The following is a 25,829-nucleotide window of genomic DNA, read 5'->3' as shown; positions in this document are numbered from 1 at the left end:
TCGGTGAGACAAGAAAGCTGTGCAGCTAGCTTCGTGCAGCCCTTGTGTTGCGCCTGAGTAGGGAAGCTGATCAGAGTGATTTCTTTTCCTTAAGACCAATTAAGCCTTTATATTTGGGGAAAAAAGGCTGAGAAATTAAAGCCTGGTTTATAATCTGTGCACAATACAGATAGTGGCACTTCTCTGAATTATCACTATGATTCTGGCAAGCAAATATAAGGAACTACTTTAAATTCCTGCTGGTAGATGCTGTAGCAGATTTGAATGGTGTGGCCCGTAATTCTCCATCTGTCTGCCTTAATTAGTTTTTGTGTAGTGCGTTTAATTGGGTTGCAGTCATTCCTTGCAGAGTGCTAATCTGTTGGTAGGCGGTGTTCCTTTGCCATGCAGCTCTTCCTAGTCTCACTCAAAATGGCAGCCTTTCTGAAAAACAAAACAAAACCAAAACCAAAAAATAAAAATAAAAAGGGGGTGTTTTGAAGCTGGTTTCTGAGTTCCTAGGACTAAGTCACATCTTGTGCCAGGTGCTTATGTACAAGACCTGCATTCTGTCTCCTTTTGAACAGGGTCAGAGAAGCACTATGTATGCACAGTAGATGTTTGGACATCAAGGGAATGAGTGAGGGTGCCTGCCCCCTTGTAGATATTTGTGAGCCATCAGAATAAGTTCTCCGCCCTCCAAAGTGCTGTTTAAAGGCGCACAGTTGATCACCCCAAAGCATCCACCAGTTTTCATTTGTTGGTGAGTTCTAACTTTGATGATGTGTTTCCCATATTGCCTTGTATGGTGGTTGCTATTGACTGTCAACTCAATAAGATCTAAACTCCCAGGAGACAAATCTGTGGGCATTCCCACAAAGAAGTTTTTGGATGAGGTTAGTGGAGGTGAAAGAACCTATCCTAAGTGTGGGTAGGACTGTGGGGGCTCTGGACTGAATAAAAGGGAGAAAGCTGGTATCCATCCTCTGCTCCCTGACTGCAGTGTGACCTCTGGGCTCACACTCCCGAAGCCTGGACTCCGCACAGTAAAGGACTTTACTCAGGTATTGAGCTGAAATAAACCCTTCCTTCCTTACGTAGCTTTTTCAGATACTTTGTTGCAGCAATGAGAAAAGTAACTAAGATATCTGTGAAAAGATAAGATGCTTGGATTTGAGACATGTTCCACAAGGAGACACAACAACCTCCACCTGCCTCCCCACAGGGTTTCTCTGTAGCCTTGGAGCATGTCCTGGAACTCACTCTGTAGACCAGGCTGGCCTCCAGCTCAAAAGAGATGCACCTGCCTCTGCCTCCTGAGCGCTCCACCACCACCTGGCTAGATGTTTTAATTCTTAGCATTTCAATAGCTTCTGAGGACAGACTTTTCTTTGAGGTCAGATTATACTGTGAATGTAGCAGTGATGCAGGCGTTGGTGCTACAGAGTTGAGGATAATGGAAACTTCTAAATTCTGGTGTTCCCATAGGTGAGGAATGGCTCCACAGGGGCCACATGGAGTCTTCTCAGGAAGGAAGGCTCGAGTTAGGCCTGGAACTAGCACTGACTAGTTTAGGGATATCTGTGGTCTCCTTCATCTAGAAGGCAGCCTTTGTGGGGCTTAAACATCCCTACTCAAAAGTACAGATACAACGTCTGTCTAAAGCCCAGACTTCAGAAGTCAATCAGAAAAGACTTGAGTATTCACCATGCAGATTAGGTCTCCATGGAACCTAGCCTTGCTGTATCAGCTGAAGCAAGTTCACCAGGAATAATAAAGGATAGAAGTATGTGATGGTGACAGACATTCCAAAATGATTCCATATCTTCAGTCAAACAATTCTATAAGAAAAGCAGTAACAGGTTTTAGTTTAACTCATTTTTATCCCTGGAGTTGCTGAACATGCAACAAGGCAAAGTCAGACAATAGGCCAAGGAGGTGGCTAAACAAAGAACGCTCACTCCGCAAGCATGAGGAACTGAGTTCAAATCCATATAAAGCAGAGTTTTGCATGCCTATAGCCCTAGCATTTTGTAGACAGAGATAGGCAGGTTCTAAGAGCATCCTGGCTGGCTGGCCTAACCAAATGACAAGCTTAAAGTTTAATGAGAGACCCTATCTCAAGTCAGTAAGGCAGAGAATGATAGAAGACACCTGGCTCCTATTCTGGCCTCCACATGTGTGCAACACACACACACACACACACACAGAGTTGGACAACAAGTGGTTTGAATTTGTCGTACATAGTAGGTAAGTACTTTGCTCCTCAGCCACACCCCAACTCTGAAAGCTAAAATTTGTAATCACATTTAATTGCTTCTTTTCAGTTATTGCTGGATGCATGTTTGTTATTTTTAAAACACGGGCAGTTTTAAAAGACTTGAAATAAGGTTTGCTTACATGTTTTCTTTCTGCATGATTCCTACACAAAAGATGGGATTAAAAATAGGTTTGCCTACTTGCTATTTGTCTCTTGACTCTCTTTCCCATAAAGAGGACAACTCTCGGCCAGGCAATAGTGGCACACGCCTTTAATCCCAGCACTTAGGAGGCAGAGGCAGTGGATCTCTGAATTCTAGACCAGCCTGGTTTACAGAGTGAGTTCCAGGACAGCCAGGGCTACATAGAGAAGCCCTGTCTCAAAAAAAAAAAAAAAAAAAAAAAAAGAGAACATCTCTTTGATCTCTTCTTTGGACAGGCTTTTGTTCATTTTGACATACAGAATGTTATAACTTATAAAAAACATCTTTGCAGCAAAAATGATTTGGGAAAGATACAGAGTTGCATTTCTGAAAAACCTGGAGGAGGCTGAAAAGATGGCTCGGTGGGTAAGAGCATGTGGCATGAAGACCTGAGTTCAGATCCCTAGCACTCACTTAAAAAGCCTGTAACACCAGCACCAGGAGGTAGAGACAGGAACATTGCTGGGGCTCACTGGCCACCAGGCAACCTAGCCCCAGGGTTAGTGCAAGGCCCTGTCTCAAAGGAGTAACATGGATAGTGATAGAGTATGACACTCAGTGTGCTCTTATGGTCTTTGTATGTGTGCGCAGAGACAGTGAAACATGGGCATATACCACAGACAGACAGACAGACAGACACGCACACGCACACACACACACTTGGGGGTGAGGAAACCTGAAGATATCCATGTCTCCAAGTTTTATTCTTGTGTTAACAAATGAACCAAATCTGTTTTGTTTCTCATAAGTGAGAAGATATTGATTTCCATGCTACAAACTTGACTTTGATTGTTATAATTCTAAATGCTCTGATAAGAAATTTTTCTTACTTAAAAAAATATGTTACTTAAAGAGTTTCCACAGGGTAGCTAGCCATTACCCTTGGTGAGTTATTGGTGTTCTGCCACTGCCTGAAAAATGATTTCTGTTAATTACACAGTACAACATCTCCGAGTTCCCAGGAAGAGGACTGAGCTGTTTCTTGTATCCTAGGATGATTTCTGTCTGTGTTCTTCACACAGCTGAGGAAGTCACAGACCTGAAGAGACAAGCAGTGGAAGAGATGATGGACAGAATTAAAAAGGGAGTTCATCTTAGACCAGTTAACCAGACTGCCAGACCCAAGACAAAGGTGTGTGCAGCTGTGTACTCCACCCTGTTGTTTGCCGTGTGTGTGTGTGTGTGTGTGTGTGTGTGTGTGTGTGTGTGTGTGAGAGAGAGAGAGAGAGAGAGAGAGAGAGAGAGAGAGAGAGAGAGAGAGAGAGAGAATGAATGAGGGGTTATAGGTGGGTGGGTATTTTGCCTGCATGTATGCCTGTGCATTGTGTTCATGTCTGGTATTCAAGGAGGCCCAGAAGAGGGCATCAGAGCACTGGAGTTGGAGTCACAGATGGCTGTGAGCTACCACATGGGTGCTGGAAGTCAAACCCTGATCCTCCCTCTGAAAGAACATCCAGTACTCTTAACTGCTGAGCCATCTCTGCAGTCTCTTGCTGTGTGTGTGTGTGTGTGTGTGTGTGTGTGTGTGTGTGTGTGTGTGTGTAAAAGTTAGGCATTTCATGAATGCTATATCAAGACTGATTGCCAAGGATTGAAAGACTAATATGTCCAAAAAGCATTCTCTTCCCTATGAGCCTGTTTTGAGAGGGCTCTGTGACCGTAGGTGAGCCTAAACTGGTTTGGAATGTGTGTCATGTTATTGTCCAGAGTTGTTATCTCTTCCAGAGGGGCGTTGATGAAAGTCATCATACCAGACAAGTAACAGTTGCTATCCCCCACCTCCTTTTTTTATTCCATGTTCTCTTGTGAGTTTCTGAGTATCTGCTTCATGTCAAATACTGTTGTGGGCACTGGGGATAAGGGAGACAGCACCCTTGCCTCCCTGAGTCTTTGTGTGTGTGTGTGTGTGTGTGTGTGTGTGTGTGTGTGTGTGTGTGTGTGTGTGTGTTGGTGGACTGGCGTAGAGGGGAACCACATAGTAATAGTGGAAGAGACCTAAGACCAAATAGAACAGGTAGGCTAAGTTGGTTTGCCTGCGTTCCAGCAGCTACCTCCTAAGTGGCAGAGTGAGGGACCCATGCTGAGAGCCCACTGCAGGCCTCCCTCCCTCCTTGTGGCTGTCTATCATGTTCAAATAGACCCAGTAATAGTTTTTGAGATTTCTCTTGAAAAAAAAAATCCTTTTTTTCCTCACTCTAATGAGATGTGGACAGACTTCTATTCCTTCTTTGTTCATCATACTCTGTGGCTTGCTTCTGTTTCCTTCCAAGATTGCTCCTCTTTTGTGAGTGAGTGCGTGTGTGCATGAATGCACATCTGTACCTTTGTGTCCGTGTATGTTTGTGCAGATGCACACACATCTGTGGGTGTGCATGTTCATGCATGTGGGGAGAGGCAAGGGAAAACTGAGGAGTCTCTCTCTCCTCAGGATGCCACCTGCCTTATTTTTCTGAGACAGGGTCTCTCACTGATCTGGAGTCTGCTGATTAGGTCAGGCTGGCTGGTGAGCCCCGGGGATTTTCCTATTTCCACCTTCCCAGGACTGGGACTATAAACACACACCACTGCACCAAGCTCTTTTCCCTTTTTTTTTTCTCCCTTTTTTCTTTTTGTTTTGTTTTTCTCTCTAATTTATTTTTATTTTTTATTTTATAATTTAGTTTAATTTGATTTTACATATCAGCCACGGATTCCCCTGTCCTCCCTCCTCCTGCCCTCCCCCCAGCCCACTCCCCATTCCCATCTCCTCCAGGGCAAGGACTCCCTAGGGATTCAGCTCAACCTGGTCGATTCAGTCCAGGCAGGTCCAGTCCCCTCCTCCCTTTACCCAGGCTGAGCAAAGCATCCCTCCATAAGCCCCATGTTCCAGCTCATGCACTAAGGACAGGTCTCAGTCCCACTGCCTGGGTGCCTCCCAAACAGTTTAAGCTAATCAACTGTCTCACTTATCCAGAGGGTCTGATCCAGTTGGGGGCTCCTCAGCTATTGGTTCATAGTTCATGTATTTCCACTAGTTTGGCTATTTGTCCCTGTGCTTTTTCCAATCATGGTCTCAACAATTCTCGCTCATACAATCCCTCCTCTTTCTTGCCAATTGCTCCCGGAGCTCCACCTGGGACCTGGCTGAGGATCTCTGCATCTGCTTCCATCAGTCATTGGATGAGAGTTCTATCACCACAGTTAGGGTGTTTGGCCATAGGATCACCAGAGTAGGTCAGTTCAGGCACTCTCTTGACCATTGCCAGTAGTCTATTGTGGAGATATCTTTGTTGATTTCTGGGGACCTCTCTAGTACTCTGCTTCTTCCTATTCCAATGGGGTCTTCATTTATCATGGTCTCTCTTTCCTTGTTCTCCCTCTCTGTTCTTGATCTCCCGATCCCCTAAGCTCTCTCTCCCTTGATCCTTGCCCTTCATTACCCGCCCCCCACAGCCAGTTTTCTCATGTAGATCTCATCCATTTCTCTGTTGTTGGGGGATCCATGTGTCTTTCTTAGGGTCCTGTTTTCTTGGTAGCCTCCCTGGCTAGTCGTCCTTTGTTTTACATCTAGTATCCATCTATGAGTGAGTACATACCATGTTTGTCCTTCTGAGTCTGGGTTACCTCACTCAGGATGATTTTTTTCTAGATCCATCCATTTGCCTGCAAACCTCATGATGTAATTGTTTTTCTCAGCTGAGTAGTACTCCATTGTGTATATGTACCACATTTTATTTATCCATTCTTCAGTTGAAGGGCATCCAGGTTGTTTCCAGGTTTTGGCTATTGCAAATAGTGCTGCTATGCACATACTAACCTCTTTTCAAATGACACGCAGTTTACCTGAAGCCTTCTCCTCAGCCCCAAGGCCACACCCCTTTAACTTCTTGAACTCCCTGTGTGATGACTGAGTTCTAAGGTGACTCTACAGTTGTCAGTTGGTCATCAGCAGGCAAGACAGCCAGCCTGGCAAGGTAGGCCATGGTCTTACCCACCTCACAGAGCAGATTCACAGCTAAGCAACCAGGAGTTTCAGCCAACCATGCCATGGAGATGTGAACCAGTGATCTGGAAGCAGGGTTCCAAGTAAAGGAAGATGAAGACAGAAGGAAGCTGGGTAGAATGATCCTGCAGCTGCAGCCAGGCCCTTCTGTGTGTGACTCAGGGGGACTATTGTAAGGATCAATCCACATGAAATGTGAAAACATTTTAAAATGAAGGGTCTGGGTGCCACCTTGCAAAGACAGTATTTTTTTGACTTTTATGTCACAACTATTATGGAAAAAAATAAATGAGAGCAAACTATTTCTAGAGGAAAATATAGCACCATAATAAAACCAAATTAATTTAAAGTGAAAATATTGAGCTGGGTATAAAGGTTCACACCTGCAGTCCTAGCACTTGGGAGGCCCAGGTAGGAGGAATGCAGTGGGTTGGAGGCCAGTCTGGGTAAGACCCTATTTCAAACAAAACCAAACAAATAGCATCTTAAAGCAGCCCTGTTCCGTGTCTACTCTCAGCCTCAGGACACCCTCCTCCTGCTTTCTTCTCTTGCAACAATTGAACCTTATTTCATGTGAGCTCAAAATCTGAAAAACAAGGGAGAGGATCAGTGTACAGCTGGCTTTTCACTGGCTGCCAGCAGACTGTGTGGGTATAGCACTGAGTGACCTCTGCTGACATGGTCAGGGTGCACTAGAGTCCAGACTTCTTCCCTGGGACCACAAGTCCTAGAATGTCACAATCTGATAGTATGTGGTCCAGACTTCAGAAGACCCCAGTAGCCAGGACCATGCAGGCCCATGGCAGCACTTTTGAGTAGGCTTTTAGGCAGGACATTCGTTCAGAAGACACAGTTGTCAGCTTTCCTGAAAGAGGAAGCTTGTCTTCAGGATAATTAGTTGCTGGCCTCTTTTCCAAATCTCTTGATACTGCAGGTAGGTAGAACTGGCCTGGATGAAATTAGTGTCAGAGAGTTGATGTCTGATACTGAGGGAAAACTCATTTCTCAGAAAACCTGGGCTGTGAAAGTTTAATGTCTCAGCCTGATTTTGTCCTCATTTTGAAAAACAGAAATGGGATCATTTTTAAAAAATAAATTTTATTATTACGTGTGTGTGTTGTGTGTGTGTGTGTGGTGTGTAGGGGGTGTCAGAGAACAACTTGGGGGAGTCAGTTCTTTTCTTTCACAGGGGCCCAGAACTGAGCTCAGGTTGTCAGGCTTAATGCTCCAGCACCAGGGGTGTTGGTGTTGACATTCTTCCTAGGCGGTGTCCTTCTGAGGTGTTTGTCCCCCTGAGGTTGTCTCACTTCGAAAGGCCATCTGTCAGCTGACTGTTCTGGAACGGAGAGAGCCGTGGGAATTCTTACCCAGCGCTTGTTCTCTGCTGGCACAGTCTTCTCACTCACTCCTTGCTGGCAGACATTTATACCCTGTCTAAGAATAAAAATAAAATAAAATCTAGTATTTATAAGTTCTTTTGTAGATAGGATGATACTTACAAGGCACCTTTATATTTAGAAGGAGGTAGCCTGAATCTTTTTGCTTTAAATATACCTTGTAAGTTTTCACTCAGCGGCTACTGAAAGCATTGAAATGGCTAATCCCCTCCCTAAATCTTAAGGGGGAAATAGGAGTCAGGCAGGTGGCTCAGTAAGGGTAGTTGCCATACAAGCATGAGGTCCTGGGTTCATGGCTGTGAATGCCTGTAACCCTGGCACCGTCACAGGGTCGGGGTGTGCACTGGAGACCTTGGGGGTGGAAAAGAGGGCCGCAAAGGGAGGCCCAAGGAGGCTTGCTGCCTGCCAGCATTGCCCAAAGTCAAGCTGCGCGTTTGATGAGAGACTTGTCTCAAGGGAGCAAGACACCGAGCACTGTGTCTATGCCTGTGGGTGCATGTTCTTGTGCACAAAACATGAATGAACACAATACACCCTCCTACCCCCCCCCCACAAAGTTCCCCAACAGCGTTAAAGCCTGATGACCCATATTCGATTCCTGGGACCCACAGGGTAGAAGGAAAATCTCCTGCAGTTTGTTCTCTCCCTCCCCCTTCTTTCCTTCTCTATCCCACCCCTATACACTTAATAGACAGTTTTAAAATCTTTCATATTTTAAAACCAAATCACTCAGTAATTTCTTTTTCTGCTTTTGAATTGCAGCCAGACTCCTTAAAGGGCTCAGAAAGCGCAGTGGATGAACTGAAGGGAATCCTGGTAAGTATCAGTGTTTTGTGTTCTGGGGCAGCAGTCTGACTTTTCATGGATAGTTGTTTTTGGTGTGTTTTATGTCCACTGATTATTAGGGTCATTTCTTTGGGCTGTTTACTGGATTGTGCCTATGGCTACCTCTAGCACATGTGTCAAATGTCTCATTTGCTATTTTTGTACTCCAGTCCTGATAGTGCAACAGGAGGGGCCAGTCTCTGGCCCCAGTGAGGACCAGCTCCTGTTTCTGATAACAGAATTGTAATAGATAGGAGTGTTGGCATTGAGGGAGGAGAGTGGAATTCCTGGAGCCTACATGTAAATCCAAGCTTCCAGCCTATGATGGCCTCATGTGGAAGGAGCCAGTTCCTATCTGCTTTTCCTCATATGCAGTCCTAGCTGGCTTGGAACTTGAAATGATCTTGCCTTTGCCTACCAAGTATTGGGGTTATAGGCATGCACTACGCACCCATTTTATAAGGTGCTGGTGATCCATCCAAAGGCTTCAAGCCCACTAGGCAAGCATTGTGTCAACTGATCTAGATTTCCAGTTCCACGAAAGTCTTCATGTCACCAATTTCATTCTCTCAAAGTAATTCCTGCCTACTGGCGAGCATGCACCTGCCCACCTCTAGCCCTGTAACTCTTTTCCAAGTGGGAGCTGTGGCTGGTGGAATCACGATTGGCTCCCCTCTCCAGCAGTTGGGAAGTGCTTCAGGCTGAGCTCTATTTCAGACCCCATTCTAGCCCACCCTAGTTATTATGCACAGTAAGTCAACAAACATGGGGAGGAGGTGCAGGAATAACCCTCCCGTTGTTTGTCACTGTGCTAATTAAGCATCACATGTAGACAGCCACATAATGATGGTAAACAACATTATTTTCATCAAGAATGACTTTAAACAGTAGACTTCACACAGAATGGTTTAATTAGTTTGCTTTAGTTTTAAGTGAGTGGGATTAGCCCTGAAGAGCGGTGTATCACTGGCTAACAGTGGTGGCCTACCTACAGAATCAAGGATTAGAATACCACCAACAAAAGCAGCTATTACCCGATGGATCCTATGATGGGAGGATTTTGTTGCACAGGGTTCTGCCCCTGTGACAACCCCTTTTGTTACCTCTTATTCGAATGCTAATTCCTATAGTTGAAGAAGTTCCTGGGGCCTCTTGAGGGGGAGAAGAGCAGTTCTGATGTCTAAGAGTCAACCATTGCTTGACTTATGAAAAATTTGGTTTATTAAGAAAATCAAACATCTTTGTGAGATAATTTATTATGAAAAAATATACCAATGGCAGATAGTGGTGGATGGCAGCAAGTGTAATAAATTTAGCATCATCATGTGCGTGTGCCTGAGTCACTGATTTACATCCACAGCTTAAATATTACTTTTCAATATAGTATTCACTATAATTTTATATTACTTCATGTAGATAGATTTGTGGAATTGTTTATTTGTGAAGAATATTTTTAAAAGTTGTTTCACCCTTGCCCTGGTTCTGTTTTTAGATCTCTGCTTTTTCTGATATTATCATTAGTAATAATGATTCTGGAAATAATATTTCTTTGTATTAAGGTTTTTGTTGCTTTTTGGTTTTTTTAAGAGTGGACTCTGGTCCTGGTCCTCTCCTCCTTCTCTGCCAAATGATAACCCTCTTCTACCCCAGCAGAATTGTGTTTGAGTGATGGCCCCAGTGTCTGGGACTAAGAACCACATCCATTCTTGTGTGGGAGAAAGTGGGGCTCCAGTACAGTATACTTCTGGATGCTTCCAGCTGGAGTCCACACAATAAGGATCATCATAGTTCTGAGGAAAGCAGATACCAGCCCAGTGATCATGACACTTAAGAAGCAAGTGTGAAGAACTATAGTGACCCTCAAGTCCCACCTTAAGGTGGGAATTGAACACCTGTACCAGGAGACACAATGGATTGGTGTTCGGATCTCCTAGAGTACAGAGAACCAAAAGGCTTCATGGGGGACATTTCTGCTAAAAATGACTGTTACCCACAGTGTGTGACTTAGAGCTTTGGACTACAGAGCAAAATTAGATATATAAGTCTCTGACCAGGGAGAGCTAGAAAACTTACTCTTTTTTTTTTTTTTTTTTTTTTTTTATGTGTACTATTTTCAAACCAATTTTTAAAGCATCAGGATTGATTGAAGTCATTTTTCCAAACTCACAACATCACTTAATTTTCCAAGCTGGACATTTGATATGTAAAACATACACCAGCTATTTCCTGTGTTCACATAGAAGGTCTAAGGTTTAGGAAGTGGAGGCTTTGGATGCACACTGTCATTTAAATCCACTATATGAGGGAGGCACTGGCGGTTTCCAAAGAATGAACAGATACAAATTAATCTGCAAATTCCTTTTGTAGATCAGAGGGACAGAGGCAGTGTCACACCACTCCGGACAGGGGCAGCAATTGTTGACCAATATGTACTTGTCATCTGGCAGTTGTTAGTATGGTGACATTTTTAACATTCCAGGTGCTTGGAGACCGAGACTTCTGAGTGTGACAGTGGTGATTTTAAGTAGATTACTATTTGGGATTTCGATCTACATCTAAAACTCAGACCTATCTCTGGCTTGCTGTGGGACTGGACCATGGCCCTGAGCCTCACTGGGTTCCGTGGCATGTCAAGTGAGGTAACTGTGTGTACCACATGGCTTCTGGGCCTACTTCTGGCTGGTGCACTTTATGAGTCCAGTAGAGAAATAAAATGATCTCAGGAGCTTTATTTCACTTGAGAGTCACACAGAAATGTCCTGTCCTCCAGAAGCCAGTGCCTCTAAACCTTACTCACACATAAGCTGCATCAATCCTATCAGTCAGTAAACGAACAAAGAATTGGGGGTTCACAGGTTAGAACTTGGAAAATAGATTCTTTTGGCACCCGGTTCATCACAGCCTGGATTTGTGGGGAAATCATACTGTTATCCAAAGGGAAAGCTGAAGGACCATGCAAGTAATAAATTTAACAACAGCAGATAGCGTGTAGTTTCCTTTCCAACAGCCATTTCCGTTGGGGAAAATCATGCGTGGCCTTGAGAGTCAATGTGACTGCTCTATAAGTTATTTTCATAGTGAGAGCTGCGGTTTTAAATAGCTACCTGCAAGTGTTTCAAATGGTAAGTTTCCCAGAAGCTTAAATAGAAATAACATGGGGATACCTGTTCTTTGTGTTCTTTTCAAGTGTGTGGAAAGTGGCCATTCATTTCCGTTAATTTCCAGGAACAATCAGACCTCACTGTGTTTCTCTAGCAACAAGTAGATAGAGACCTACAACCTAGTGAACCAAATCATCTCACTTCTAAACTTAAATAAGCTGTTGTAAAATTACATGTCATGTTCCTTCTGGATAGTTTATAAATCTTGAAAAGCAAAATGTTGCATTTCCAGAGGGGAACATGTCACATGCTCAAATAAAGTAAGAGTCTTCTTCAAGCATGTCATGCATCAATTGATTAGGCAGCTAACAGCAACCACAGTCTCCTGACCTTGCTGGCCACCCCAGTCCTCCTCTATATCTGTAAACAGGTGTGGTCCCCGCTTAGAGATAATGAAAACATTATGGTAACTTTTCCTATGTGAGATTTGTAACTATCTGATTTTCACAAGGAACTTTTGTTGTTGTTCAAAATGGTCTAGAGAATTACTATTTCTAAACAATAGGATTCTCAGAATCCTTCTAGGAGCTGGAAGCTAGGAAGGATTAGGAATAAAAGCCCTTAGCAAGGTCACAGCTGATACAGAGGCTGGGCTGGCTACAGCCTTGCTGGACAAAAGCCACGTCTCACTCAGATGTTAAGTCTGAGAGGTTGTTGCTGGTTTCCTCTGATTAGATCTTAGGTCTTTTGATCTCCCCAACCTTCACTTATGGTACAGCTGAGGAGGAGCACTTTATGAAAGTCTTTTTCCTGATGAGCTACACGTTCACCTCTAAGTGAGGAGTATGCCACTGTGCTCTGTTCAGACACTCCAGTGGAAAAGGAAGTGAGGAGCTACTCGGTCATGTACTTCAAGAAGGGCCTGGATGGGGAGTCATTGCTCTGGTCTTTGTCTTCTTAGAAAGCCAAGGCCAGTTTCAGGAGGAGCCTAGCTTGTTGTCTGCAGTATGTTCTGGGCACTGGAAAAATGCATCTATGTTTTGTCTGTCAGGCTGATGGAAGTCCGTCCATCCCTATAGGACCACAGCATTTCTCTCCCACACTAACGTCAAGGTAGCTCAACCTGCTCCATTGGGGGCCCTGAAGTGCCTGCTTCTCAGCCATAGCACCGCCACCTGGTGTGCAGCCAGGGTTACTCACTCAGTCATAGGCCACACAATTCTCTAGCTCAGAGAGGATTTGTGCTTAGCAGTTTATGGCTGCTCTCCGAAGATGCCCTTCCAAGGTGAGTGGAATGCATCCATTCTCTCCTTCGTAGATATATACCAGCATCTTCATCACCAGTGGGCAAGTATTTCCCTTTAGTTGATCTTTGCAGTCAGCTCCCTAAGAGTTGTTCTTGTATTGCCTGCTCTTCTGAGATGAAGCTACTGTCTCCACCATCAGCAGTGTCTTTTTGAATACTTTGTGTTATTGAGGATGTATGTGCACATTTGAAAAACTCATACACATTTGTGTATAATTTGTTTTGTTTCCTAATTCTGTTCAGACTTTGATGATGTTTTATTGTTTTGCATTTTATATTCTTTTGCATATTATATTAACCTTTTTGTTTTTGTTTTAGGGGACACTTAACAAATCCACTAGTTCGAGAAGCTTAAAATCCCTTGGCCCTGAGAACAGTGAAACTGAGTTAGAGAGGATTTTACGTCGCAGAAAGGTGACAGCAGAAGCAGATAGCAGTAGTAAGCGGCTTCGAATTCTCCATGGTCCTTCTCTCCTTCCTTAAACCCTTTAACACGAATCATCTTTCAAAAATTAGTGTTAAATGTTTAGGTTTTTAATGTGATTGAGAAGTACTGGCTGGGCAAAGAGTGTCTGTGACACCTCATGGGATACTTACATAGTCATCAGCAACTTTATTTGCAGGTAATCAAGCATTTGTAGACCGGATCTGGTTAGTGTGAGACCCACAGGACAAAGCCCTTTATAAAGACATTCAGGGTGGGGTTTTTCGTACATGTCTACAAGGTTTTTTTTATTATATTCACCCCAGTTTCTTGTTCCCTCCCCTCCACCGATCTTCTTCCAGCTTGTCACTCTTCTGTTTTCATGGAGTTTTGTTTGTTTGTTTTTGTACTTTGGTTGTTTACATGTTTCATTGCTGTTGTCTACAGGAGCATCAGTGAAGGGGGTTATTCACAGGAACATGGGCAGCTGACCAGTGGCTGTATTGCCCAAGGAAATGTCTCCTTCTTCCCTGGGAGCCTCTAACTGCCAATAGCTCCTTAGGGAGCGATGGACCTCAAGTCCTTCCCCCATCGGGATGGATTTTGCTAACAATACAGCATCGGGTGGAGGTCTGGAAGCAGGCATCCTCAGTTTCAATCCAAGCCCATCATTTGTCCATGGCTTGACCTTAGGCTAGTTATTCAACCTTTCTGTGCCTCAGTTTCTTTGTGTGTCTCTAATGGCTTTCTGACATTATTCTCAAGATGAAGTAAGCTGGTACATGGAAAGTGCCCTGCCCCCAACTCTGCCTGGCACAATCTGCAGTTTTAGTGAGAATTATATCTCAGTTATAACAAATACAGAGAAATTATCTTCATTCTTCATACCCATTTCATTCATGTGACTATGAACTACATGAGGGAAGGACTCCAGCTCTGCCACCAGCTGTGAGCCCCCATTGTCATTGGGTGTTTGAGCCACATCGTTGTCCATGTATTACATCACAGGATCTGTTTCTGACTTTGGGTGGATGCAGTTGTCTGAATGACTTCAATTATGGCAATAAGCCAAAACCTCTATGAAGTTTCCCCACTGGAGCTAGCCAAGAAGCCAGCTCTGAAAAACCACAGCAAAGGAAGACTAATAATCAATCAGCAACCAGAGGTACTGGGCTGAGCTTTTATAAGACTCAACTTGGTCAAAAACAATCCATTGAGAAGTTTTAAATCTATAAAATGTTGAGTCATGTTGACCAACTTGAAGTTGCAAGGGTTTTGTTTGTTTCAAAAATACGGTTTTGCCATGTAGCCAGGCTGGCTTTGAACTTATGCAACCCTCCTACTCCAGCCTCCTTAGGGCTGGCATTATAGGCATGACCCACCCTGCCTGGCTGGACTTGTTAGAATATTCACAGTGGAATTGTGGTGGTCAAGCTCTGCTTTACATGAGAATTTATTCAACTGAGTGATTCCTCAAATCAAAATTGGCCAGATAAGCAGCTAAACTTTTATTATAAACATATGAGTGATCTAAACAGATAGTTAATTACTCCCTGAGTTCAATCCCCACACTTTCAAATAAACCAGTGATGAGGAGGTGGAGACAAGTGGATCCCCACACTAGAGAGCCAGTTGAGCCTTCAGAGTGAGCTCTAGGACAGTAAGAGTCTCTACTTCAAAACAGGAGGGAGGGCATTGACATAAAAATATTAGTGTTTAGTTTGGTCTGAGAATTGTACTGACAAATCGCACACAAGGACTTCCCATGTAGCAAACAACCTGAAAGGGAAGTTAGGAGGGTATCCTAACTTTGCCCCCACTCAGCCACCACATCTCACCCATTTGGTAACTTGGTACCTCTGACAGCCATCCCAAAATCTAACTGAGGGTTCTTCTGTAGGTCTCTCTACTTTAGGCTCTACTCTGTGGCATCTTTACCACCATGATTTATATTGTGTGTTTTGCTCTACACCTTCTCTTTTCTACAAACACATTTTCCACTCATGGACTAAGGCAAACACATGCATCACTCACTGCTGCTGAGTTCATTTCCAGCACGTTGGTTTCAGTTAATATGGGAATGGGAATACTTCCACAAGTGGAGGAGAGAGCACATTTTAGAGACACAATAAGAATCTTTCATTTTATTTATTTGTTTGATTGATTTTTGTTAACCAGTGTAGAAATATTCAGTGTCCCATTCCAAGGAAATTATAATAAAAAATAAAAAATAAATGGAGTTGGGGACTAGGGATGTAGCTCAGTTAGTAGAGTATTTGCCTAGAGTATGTAAAGCCCTGGGTTCCATCCCAGGAAGCATGTAAACAGCATGGTGTCACAGGTCTGCAATCCCAGCTCTTGAGAGGTAGAAGCAGGAAGATCAGCAGATCAAGGTCATTCTCAGCTACATAGTGACTTGGAGGCCAACCTGGGCTACATACAAGCCTGTCTCAAAATTTTTTTTCAATACATGAAATACAATCTGTCATTGGTGAAGTAGACAGTCAGTACACACTGAGGGGTAAGTTGTAGTTAAGCAGAATTTTCTCTGAGTTTCCTAATAGCCAAGGGGAAAAAAGAAAACATAAATGCTGACAAGCTTTTTCTCACTATCTTTAACAAATAAAGCTCCTGTTTTCCCCCTTGGTGGGCCACGATTTTCCAAGCACCAAACAGACAGAGTTTGTCAGGTGAAAATTTCTCTAAAGCTCATGAAATGACAAGGTGAAAATTCCATGGGGAGATGCCAGGCACATGGCAAGAATAAAGTGACAGAGATGGTTGAAGCGCAGGCTTGGGCCTCACACATGGCCCATGACACTGCCCTTGCACACTAAGACTTAGGGGAGATGGGGAGGGAACAAGTGAGGAAGAATACTTCAGGAAGTAGCTGGGCTTTGTAGACCCAACCCCGGCTGTGGGGCCTCCGCCCTTCCGATACACTGTTTTGCTTTATTTTCCTGGGCCTACCTGCTGTTCCCTTTTCCCCCAAGCCTAGTAGCCTGCCAGACTGACATGTCAGAGAGCAGCAAGAGATTCTTAGGAAAGATAGGATGCAATAATCACCATGGCAAACACTGTGCCTTCTCTTCATTTTTTTTTTTTTTTTTTTTTTTTGGTGTGTATGGAAAACATGAGCCCAGCTCACACTTCCTTCCTTTTTAAGTAGCTTCAGATGTAGAAATAAGCAGCAAGTGTTGGTGTATTCAGAAAGAGATCTTCCGACAAGGACAGGCTGCTTAACGCTGCTAGTGTTGCAGTCAAATTACCAAGGACAAAACACCCGAGAGGGGCAAATCTTGAATTAGACTTTATATTTCCCAGAAGCCTCTGTTTGACCCCTCTGCTCTTCTCTCTGTCTTCCATATCCCCGTGCAACACAGGCTCAGTGTGGCTGAGAGGAAAAGGCCTTTCTAAACAGAGCACTCAGGGATGATGACACCACCCTGTCTGCCCAGACAGAGTAAGAAAGTCACACCTGTCACCAGACCAGAGTGGGTCTTGAAGTCCAGTAGAATTGCTGAACAAATTTTCAGTCTCTCTCGGATACGTTTTCCAGATATAGTTATAGCCACATGAAAGAATATAACTCCCAAGCTAAATTCCATTAGGATCTACTAACATTTTGTATTCTGTAATACCAACTTTTGAGACAGAGTCTCTATGTAGCTCTGGGTCACCATGAACTTCTTATGTAGTCAAGAATGACCTTGAACTTTCACTCTTCCTGCCTCCACCTTCCAAGTGTTAGGGTTACAGGTATGCACTGCCACACCTAGTTTATGCTGGAGATGGAGCCCTTGACTCCATGCTGCTGAGTAAAACACTTCTCCACCTGAGCCACATTCCCACCCCCTGACACTCTTTAATCTGCCATCAGTTCTGTTCTCAATGGCAAGGTTTCTCAAAAAAACCTTCAAGGTTTCTTCTAACTTCATTTTGACATTATTTAATTTGGGTATATGTGGCTTGTTTAGTCAGTTTCTCTGTTAAAAGCATTCCTTCTGAAGTTTTAAGATAGATATACTTTGAGGCATACTACCTGGCGAAAACAGGATGAGGCTTAGCTTTAGCCCAGGAGTTTCAGAATGCTGTGCCAATAATTTCAGTAGCAAGCCCTATTGTAGTCATTAAATCCTGTCCCAAAGAGCAGCAGAGACCAGAAGGTAAACAGCCCAAACTCTTTGCCACTTAATTTTTATAATCTTGCATCTGTATTTTTAAGAGGCAATAAATCCACTTACTGCTCATTCACATTAAAATGAAAATGTTCATAAAAAGCTGTTTAATGCTCAAGAAGTCTTCATGAGCCTTTTAGAAAGAACCTTTTGACATTGGTCCATTTTCTGTTTAAAATGCAGAGCTGAGTTTTTGGAAGAATTAACTCTTGAGAGGCAAAATGGTTCAAGTAGGGCTGTCAGAAAAGCCATATTTGGAAAGAAGAAGCAGTTTCCACAATTGCAGTATTACTAAGGACCGGGTCAGTGAAGGGAGTGTGGCGTAGGATTTTGTGGCCTCTTAAATGTCTGCACACAGTTTCCCAGCATGGTCCCAGTGCACTGAAAGGTAGAGTTACACCCAAAGCAAAGTAGAGGTCTAGTAGGGATTTTTGTTTTTCCTTTTAGCATGTGCTTAAACTTTTTTTAAACCAACTTGGCCTTTTTGCTTCCTGTGGCCTTTTTCAGCTAATCTTTCCTACCATTAATAAGCATCACACAGATTTATTAAACTTGAGGTATGTGTTTGGTTTTAAGGTCCTACCGGGATATTAGCCACCTCAGAGTCCAAATCCATGCCAGTGTTGGGTTCTGAATCCAGTGTAACAAAAACAGCCTTGAACAAGAAAACTCTGGAGGCAGAATTCAACAGCCCGTGTCCCCTAACACCTGAGCCAGGTGAAGGGCCCCGTAAATTGGAAGAATGCACGAATTCCAAGGTTACGTTTCAGTAAGTAACAATGCTCTTTATTAAGTAGAATGTAGACAAATCTGTAATGACAAATTTGCATTTCTTTGGTCGGTTGCTCTTCAGAAAGACTTTGAGGTGGCCTGCCAATCCCCATCCCCCCTCCTTTGAGTCAGCTTCTGCTTCTAGGCTCCCAGCTTGGTGATTTCCTTCAGCTCCAAAGTGAATAACATACCTGCTGAACTGGTTAGCCATTGGGTTCTCCTTCTTCACAAAGAATTGACCTGGCTGATACTTCTGCACAGAAGATACCTGTCTTTAGGCTGTCCCTCTTAATGGCTCCCTAACCTGAAGAAGATACTAGATCTTTCCCGACTCCTTTGGAGCCTGCGTGTGTATAGCCTCGTTTTCTGGCCCTTGGAAGATGTGCCTTCATCCTGTTCTTTCTAGAGACTGACTGTGTCACATAGAGGGTTAACCATAGAGACCAACTTCCAAGTGGAGCTTTGTCAGGGTTAATCCTACTATTGACCATGTTGCAGACCAGTGTGGTAGAGGATCAGTTTGTTTTATAACAATAGCAAGCTCCATTTGAAATTAGTCTACACTTGTGCACTAATTCTCTTGCCAGGATGTCAGCTAGATTGTCACTTAATGAAAAGGAAGAGGTGAGGCCAATCAGATCAGCCGAATCTCGTAATCACAGTTAATTAAACCTCTGATTTCCTGTTCTGTCAGGAGAGAAAGAGCCCCTCCTTTGTAGTTTCAGCTGTCTTAGCTTAAAAGGTGAAACCTGGGCAAATGAAGTTGAAATTCAATTTGCGTCTATTTTTGCCAACTGGTATTTTCTTCCTCTCATGCACTTCTCTCACTGGGGCTATTGAGATCCCCCATCTCCTTGGGAATGAATGGCCTTCTTTGCTGATTTACAGTCTTGCTAATTTCATTGTGGTTTTTTAAAGCATATCTTCTCACAGTCCTGTTGCCTTTCTTTGCCAGGAGCTGTTTGCACATCTCCCAGAAAGATGATCCATATTCATTCTTTGCCTTTGCTATTAAGTTTGTTTAACACCTAATTTGACATCAGCAATCTGGCAGCATTTGAACCAATATCCAGACACAAAAGCAATTTGGCAGAGACAAGTTAGTTTCTGAGAAATGCTTCAGTATGTGTGTATAGATTTTTCCCCTCTTCACCATTTTGCACAGATAATCTTAATCAGAAAATACTGCTACTCCTTCCTCCCTTTGTGTGCCTTTTATTCTACAAAAGTAAGTGGAAATTACATTTCCAAGAAAGGAAATGAAATAATTGCAGGCCCAGGGTCTGCAAAATGGGTGTTGAATTGACAGCAAAAAGGATCAGTGTGTTGACAGAGAGATGTTAGATGCCAGGAAGGCCGATGTGGAACTCAATTTATTTCTCATCTTGCTTATTCAATGACTGCTTAAGAGACACATTGCAACTTAATTTATCTACTTAAAGCACTAATCTAAGTATTATGTGTGGCTGTATTAACTTTTCAACTTTGTAACCTAATGCTGTGTCTTCCATTCTTGAATTGTTTAGCCCAGATAACCAGCGCCGTGTGTTGTCACATTGACAGTTATTTAAAAAGTCAGAGCACCCTTTTCTGAAAACCCCTTGCTTCAAGTACAGCAAGACCAAATGAATCTGAGAATTCTGCGCACATGCAGGCGAATTATTCACTTCCCTTCACTTACATTTAAACTTGGCTTTGAGATGACTGACAGGCTTAGCTGCAGGTTCTGTAAGTGAACCCAGAAACTGCTATGAACCATGGGGATTATTTTCAGGGCTGTTTGGGGCTTTGACTAATAAGTCCATTCAGTTACACTAACCACTGTGGTGGTTGTAACCATCTTGCCCTACCTCATAATATTGAGCAAGTGGGACACTTAGAAATGAGATCATGTGTGTGTGTGTGGTGATGGGGGGTATTTAGTTCAGTATGCACATGCCATAGTGTATGTGGGGGTAGGGGTCAGAAGACAAGCTCAGATATCAGTCCTTACCTCCTGCCTAGTTTGAGGTGGGCTGTGTTGTTCACTGCTGTGTACGCCAGGCTGGCTGGGCTGTTAGTTTCAAGGGATTCTCATATGTTTGCCTTCAATCACCACAGAGTGCAGGGGTTACAGATGCATGCCTCAGAGTCCAGCTTTCCAGAGGCTCTGGGGATCCCAACCTGAGTTCTCATACTTATGCAACAAGCATTTTACCCACCAATCTGTCTACCCAGTCCTTTACTGTTTTAAACTGACTTTCTAGGTTAGAATTCAGAGTGAAGGCTTTTGCTGTGACATTTTTCTACATATGTATCAGTGCACTCCTTCTGTTATTGAACGTGTTTCTGCACTCTAGTAACTGATCCTTCATTTTGATCAGTGGCATCACCACCATGGTGTTTCAGGTGAGTGGCACTATCAGCTCTTGACAGGAATCAAGGTTAAGGGAGGATACCAACCTTTAGTGATCTCTAATGCATATGACTGATCGCCCCAACTTGCATGAGTTGCACATGTGCACAGTATGCATATATGCGCATACCTTTCTGTAGCTCCTGATTCCTTCACCTCCCTTTCTCCTTCCACTTTAGCCCTTTTGGCCAGGTGCCATTGCACTGTGGCCTGCTGCTCATACTGCCTGCTCTGGGGCCTGGTGCTGCACTACCCACTTTACCAAGAATGCCCTTCCCTGTTGAGTCCTGCAAGGCAAGGTCCTGGGAACCTGACTGGGGTGGCAAAGAATGAAGAAAAGAAAGACATAGGCAGGAAAACTGGTATGGGGCCAGTTGTGTGAACTTTGATGGAGGGCACCAGCTACTCAAAACCTGGAACTCTGCAGCCCAGGGGAGAGGCTGGCCAGTATCAACAGCAGTCTTGTGAGGAGGAAGCTGCTGTTGATAGGTTTTGTTCATGCTTGTCAACATTCCCACTTAGAGAAAGGATTTACTGCCCCTCTGGGCTTCACCCCAGGGGGAAGACTGACAGTTTCCCATGGGTCTGAGGCATTGGTCCTTGACATGGCTGAGGCCATAGTAACAGTACACATTCACTCGGGGCTTCCTTAGCTCTCCATGCTCCCCATGGGTTCAAGGCTAGCATACCCCTCACACTGAGTTTTTCCCTTAAAGGAGTATCCCTGACTGTGTTCCCCTAGACCCGGATTCCCCATGTCCCACTCTATTTTCCCCACAGTGGTTACCATGTACTTTACCATGTTGGTTATTTTTCTCCCTCTATGAAATGTAAACCATATGAGGATAGGATTTTTATTTTTGTTTGTTTTATGTATTTGTGGTATTTCACACACCAGGAATGGTACCTGCCAGATGATAGGCTCTCCATAAATGGGTGAATGAACAAGCATCTTCTTTAGTATTAGTAAAGTGGCCAAATATCAGCTGATTAGAATAGCACATTTCCAGCAGTCCCATCATACAGCAGTCATACGCACAGGTTAGAGCTTAAGACTTTCTGATTGGTTCTTGGTTGGATTCTTTAGTTCAAGAAAACATTTTTTTAAAGGCCAAGGAGTTGTATGCATTTAGCTCAGTACTGCTCATCTTCTCTACTATTGCACCTGCTCAAGATTAAGACATCAGACTCACAATACACAGGAACAGCAGAAAGTTCTAGCTGTGCTCACCCAATCGGCTCAGCAGGGCTGGAGTGTTGGCTAACTTACCAATGGGTAAGTAAGAATGCCAAAGTAGAAGACAAGGAATTTCTGCATAGGAAAACCAAAAGCTTCTAGCCACCCCTGCAGAGTATAGATCAACATATGGATTCCAGACAGTTAAATGACTCTTGTCTAAAAATTATAAAATCAGATATTAATTTATGTCTTAAAGAAAGTAAGAGTTAGTTTCAATGTTTAAGTACAAAGATTCATTAAAATGAATGACACTAACATATACAAAGTGAGCAGGTTTAAGGGGAAAAAAGAAAAGGAAAGAAAAAGATAACCAGAGCTTGGGAGTCTAATTTATTCTGCTTCTATTTTAATGATAGCTATAAAAAAAGAAGAAAGAAAGAAAATAAAGAAGAAAGGAAGGAAGGGAGAGAGAGAGACAGAGAGAGAGAGAGAGAGAGAGAGAGAGAGAGAGAGAGAGAGCCTCTGTCCTGTTGTTTATAATGGGCAGTTTCTATCCATTTCTGTTGTCTCGAATCTCATAGTGACTTTGACTTTCATTATTTCAACTGTAACGGGTTAGGGATGTAAGGATTCTGAGATTTGCTTCATAAATTTTAGCCATTGATAGTGTTTCTTACCAACATTCAGTAAGCCAGGTATTTCCATGGGTTCTTTTAATCATCCCAAACCTATAGAATGGATATTATTCCCATTTTGTACATGAAAAAACAGAGGCTCAATGAAGTAAACAAATCGCCCAAAATGACGCTTCTGGCTAATAGTTGAGTCAGATAACTTAACTCTAAATTCCTTTGAAATCTTGATAGACTGCACTTAGAGCATTAAGTATTAAGAGCTTGGGGAAGAGAGGAGGCTGATGTAAGATGTCCCTTGTAGGAGGTGAAGGTTCTGCAGTTACATCGCTTCTTGGTGCCTGTTCCTCTGACCATACATACTCCAAGACTGCATCAGCTCTTCTTTTCTGTTTCTTATTGAGAAACAGTATCAATGACTAAAATTTATGGAAGCAAATCTCAGAATCCTCACATCCCAAACTGGAAAATTGTTTCACCATCCATACTCTCTACCTGTCCACACATACATCCTGCCTACTAAGGTTTGGGCACATTCCTCTCAATATGTACTATTTTAGTGTGAATACCTATTAATGATGAGGAAGAGGAAATATTAACTAAAGCACACACATGATGGAATGGTGTGGTCTTTTCCCAAAACAATGTTTTTCCAGTTCAATGTACATGTATGTATCCATCGAGAACATCGAATTTACACATTTTGTTGACAACAGAGTTAAAATGTTTGGAATACCCTCCACAGTATTAAGATGGAGGACATGTCCACCCAAATAATATTTACTGTTGAACTTATGCTTCTATTTCTGAAATACTGATCAATTGCCTACCTGCCATTAATCCATGCCCCTGTGGGATGATGAAGCGTAAGTGGCAGAAAGAAGGTTGCAGCCTAAATGTAGTGTGCCACACTCTTCTATGCATGTGGTTGGACATGAAAACATGTGCACCAGCACCAGTACAGGCAATGGTTATTTAAAAACCTGAGCCTACTTCCAAAACCAAAGTTTTGGAAATGTATGTTAAGCATATAGTGGTTATTAAAATGGACATCATATTTTTTGTTGATGCTACTGACATTAGTTCTCTTCCTGGACCAGTCGAGGGTCTCTGAGGCAGGCCCCACTTCTCACCTCTTTTCTCTAACCTGAAATAAACAGTTAGAAAGGACTGCCAGTATCTTTTTCTGTGGCCAGGGATCTCTAAACCAAATGGATCCAAAAGTATTTGGGGCAGTAGCGACAGAGTCAGACAGAGTAGACGGAACCCTAAGATTACCAGTAAAAGACAAAGCATTTTCATTTGGACATGTAAGTTCTGATGCAGTGTTTAAAAAACTTATTATTTTATATTTCTAGGTTTGTATTTTAGAATAAATCTATATATATATTATAAAGCATGCCATGGCTAGAAAACAGGTATTTTTTTGCTACTTATCTTAAAGGTGAATATTTACCAAGTGTTGATGTTTCTTAGGAATTACTGAGGTCTTAGAGATGGAGAAGATTCAGGGGCATGTCTAATATACATGCTTCAAGTTTAGTTTAGAAGAAACACAAAAAGGGAGTAAACCCAGAGAACTTAAACGACTTGACCACCATTACCCACCCAGCCAATGACCCACGTCTACAAACTTAGCTTCCAACTTCACTTTTGGCCTTGATTATCTATCTATCATCCAAGCAATGGAATTTTAATATAAGATGGGTAAGAAATATTTCAAACATATTCCATAAACAACCTAATCTACATGCTAGCCCTACAAAGTAGGTGTCACTACACTCAGTTTGCTACGAGGAAACCTATGTCATAGATTAAGTCACTTGCCAGAATGATGATGACGATGACCAGTAAGTAGGTAGATCAAAGATCCTTGGCTGGCACAGAGCTCAGGTCTTGGAAATGACGGTATGTTCTTTGCCACTGCCAACAGGTATAGGAAAGTGACCATGTTTGCTTGCCAGTCTTCTCTGCTGTGTGCAGGCTTACACTGGAAACAGAAGTAGATCCTGGCAGTTTGGGTTGTCTGACCTTACAATACTTGGTTAGCCTATTTTGGAGGCATTACAGCTGGCTGAAAGTGAGAAGATAGTTTCTTTACACAGTTCTATAATGTAGAGCTTTTTCTTTTTGATACTAAACACCCCACCTGTTGATTAGCTTGAGTCAAAGAATCTTACTCTGTCTTCGTTGTGTCAGCAGGGAGGAACACAGAAGTAAACCAGGTTGACACTGGCTTCTGCGGAGTCAGCTCTTCACCTACTGAGCCATTTCCCCGATCCATATATATATAGTGGGGTTTTTGTTTGTTTTTTACTGTCCTGGATGTTTCAAACTTGCTAGGAGTACTTAATTCTTTTAAGTCAAACATATTATACATTGAATATACCTGACCCAGGGCAGGGGATCAGAAAGGAATGTTAGTAAATGGTAATATACTGTGGCCATGTGAAGGAAAACTGTCTATGAAGCTATTTGTTTTAAAATCACAAATTCTCAAGCCCTGGAAATTTGATCACCACCACCAACCACCACCACCACCATCATCACTATTATCATTATTATTTTGTTGGGGGTTTTTGAGAGAAGGTTTCTTTATGTAGCCCTGGCTGTCCTGAAAATCACTCTCTAGACCAGGCTGGCCTCGAACTTACAGAGATGCACCTGTCTTTGCCCCCAAATGCTGGGATTAAAGTGTGCAGCATCGCTGCCTAGCTGATCATCATTTTCAATTTATGCTTTGCCTTTTTGGAAGTTTGGTCTGAGCATTGTCTGTCCATTTTCCCAGAAAATGAATATCCTCCAGTGAGTTGCAATTAAACAACCAACCAAATGATGACTTTTCATTTGCAACTTTGCACTGAAAGTGGAGCCATGTGGAAGGGAACTCAAACCCCACTATAGTGGAGTGATAGGCAGCAATTTCCCAGAGTGCTCCTCTTCTCTTGGTCATTCCCAAAGGTTGTCAAAAGCACAGTTCCTGGAGACTCTTCCAGCCAACACATTTCTGATGCGTCCTGTTCTGAGCCCCAGTACCTCCCCACACTGGAAGCTTCAAGTTCTTTTAAATACCCCTTTGAGCCACCAGCAGGCAGTTAGTTTGCTTTTTTTGTTTGGGAGGTTCAACACAGGTCACTTTCTGCCCTTGGAGAATTGGGGGGGGGGGGGGGGGAAAAGAAAAGAAAGAAAACCACAAA

At 43.0% G+C, this 25,829-nt stretch overlaps 1 protein-coding gene across 5 annotated transcripts in view; it reads left to right on the top strand.

Moving 5' to 3' along the window:
• Shtn1 (shootin 1) overlaps nucleotides 1–25,829 on the top strand; it is a 100,778-nt gene that overhangs the window by 65,672 nt on the left and 9,277 nt on the right. For 2 of the 5 annotated variants that reach the window (XR_004943668.1, XM_036173907.1), the window contains exons 13-16: nucleotides 3,464–3,573; nucleotides 8,583–8,636; nucleotides 13,371–13,491; nucleotides 18,231–18,423. Coding sequence is in view for 3 of the 5 variants with exons in the window: in XM_036173907.1 (XP_036029800.1) it covers nucleotides 3,464–3,573; nucleotides 8,583–8,636; nucleotides 13,371–13,491; nucleotides 18,231–18,423 (478 nt within the window). In the remaining 2 variants the exon portion in view is untranslated. The remainder of the gene's footprint in view (nucleotides 1–3,463; nucleotides 3,574–8,582; nucleotides 8,637–13,370; nucleotides 13,492–18,230; nucleotides 18,424–25,829) is intronic. The other 3 variants (XR_004943669.1, XM_036173928.1, XM_036173917.1) reach the window with 2 other exon arrangements.

Source organism: Onychomys torridus, chromosome 1 (assembly GCF_903995425.1).
Source record: "Onychomys torridus chromosome 1, mOncTor1.1, whole genome shotgun sequence".
Taxonomy (NCBI): domain Eukaryota; kingdom Metazoa; phylum Chordata; class Mammalia; order Rodentia; family Cricetidae; genus Onychomys; species Onychomys torridus.
Note: the sequence above shows the minus strand (reverse complement) of the source record. Positions and strands in the feature narration are given on the sequence as shown.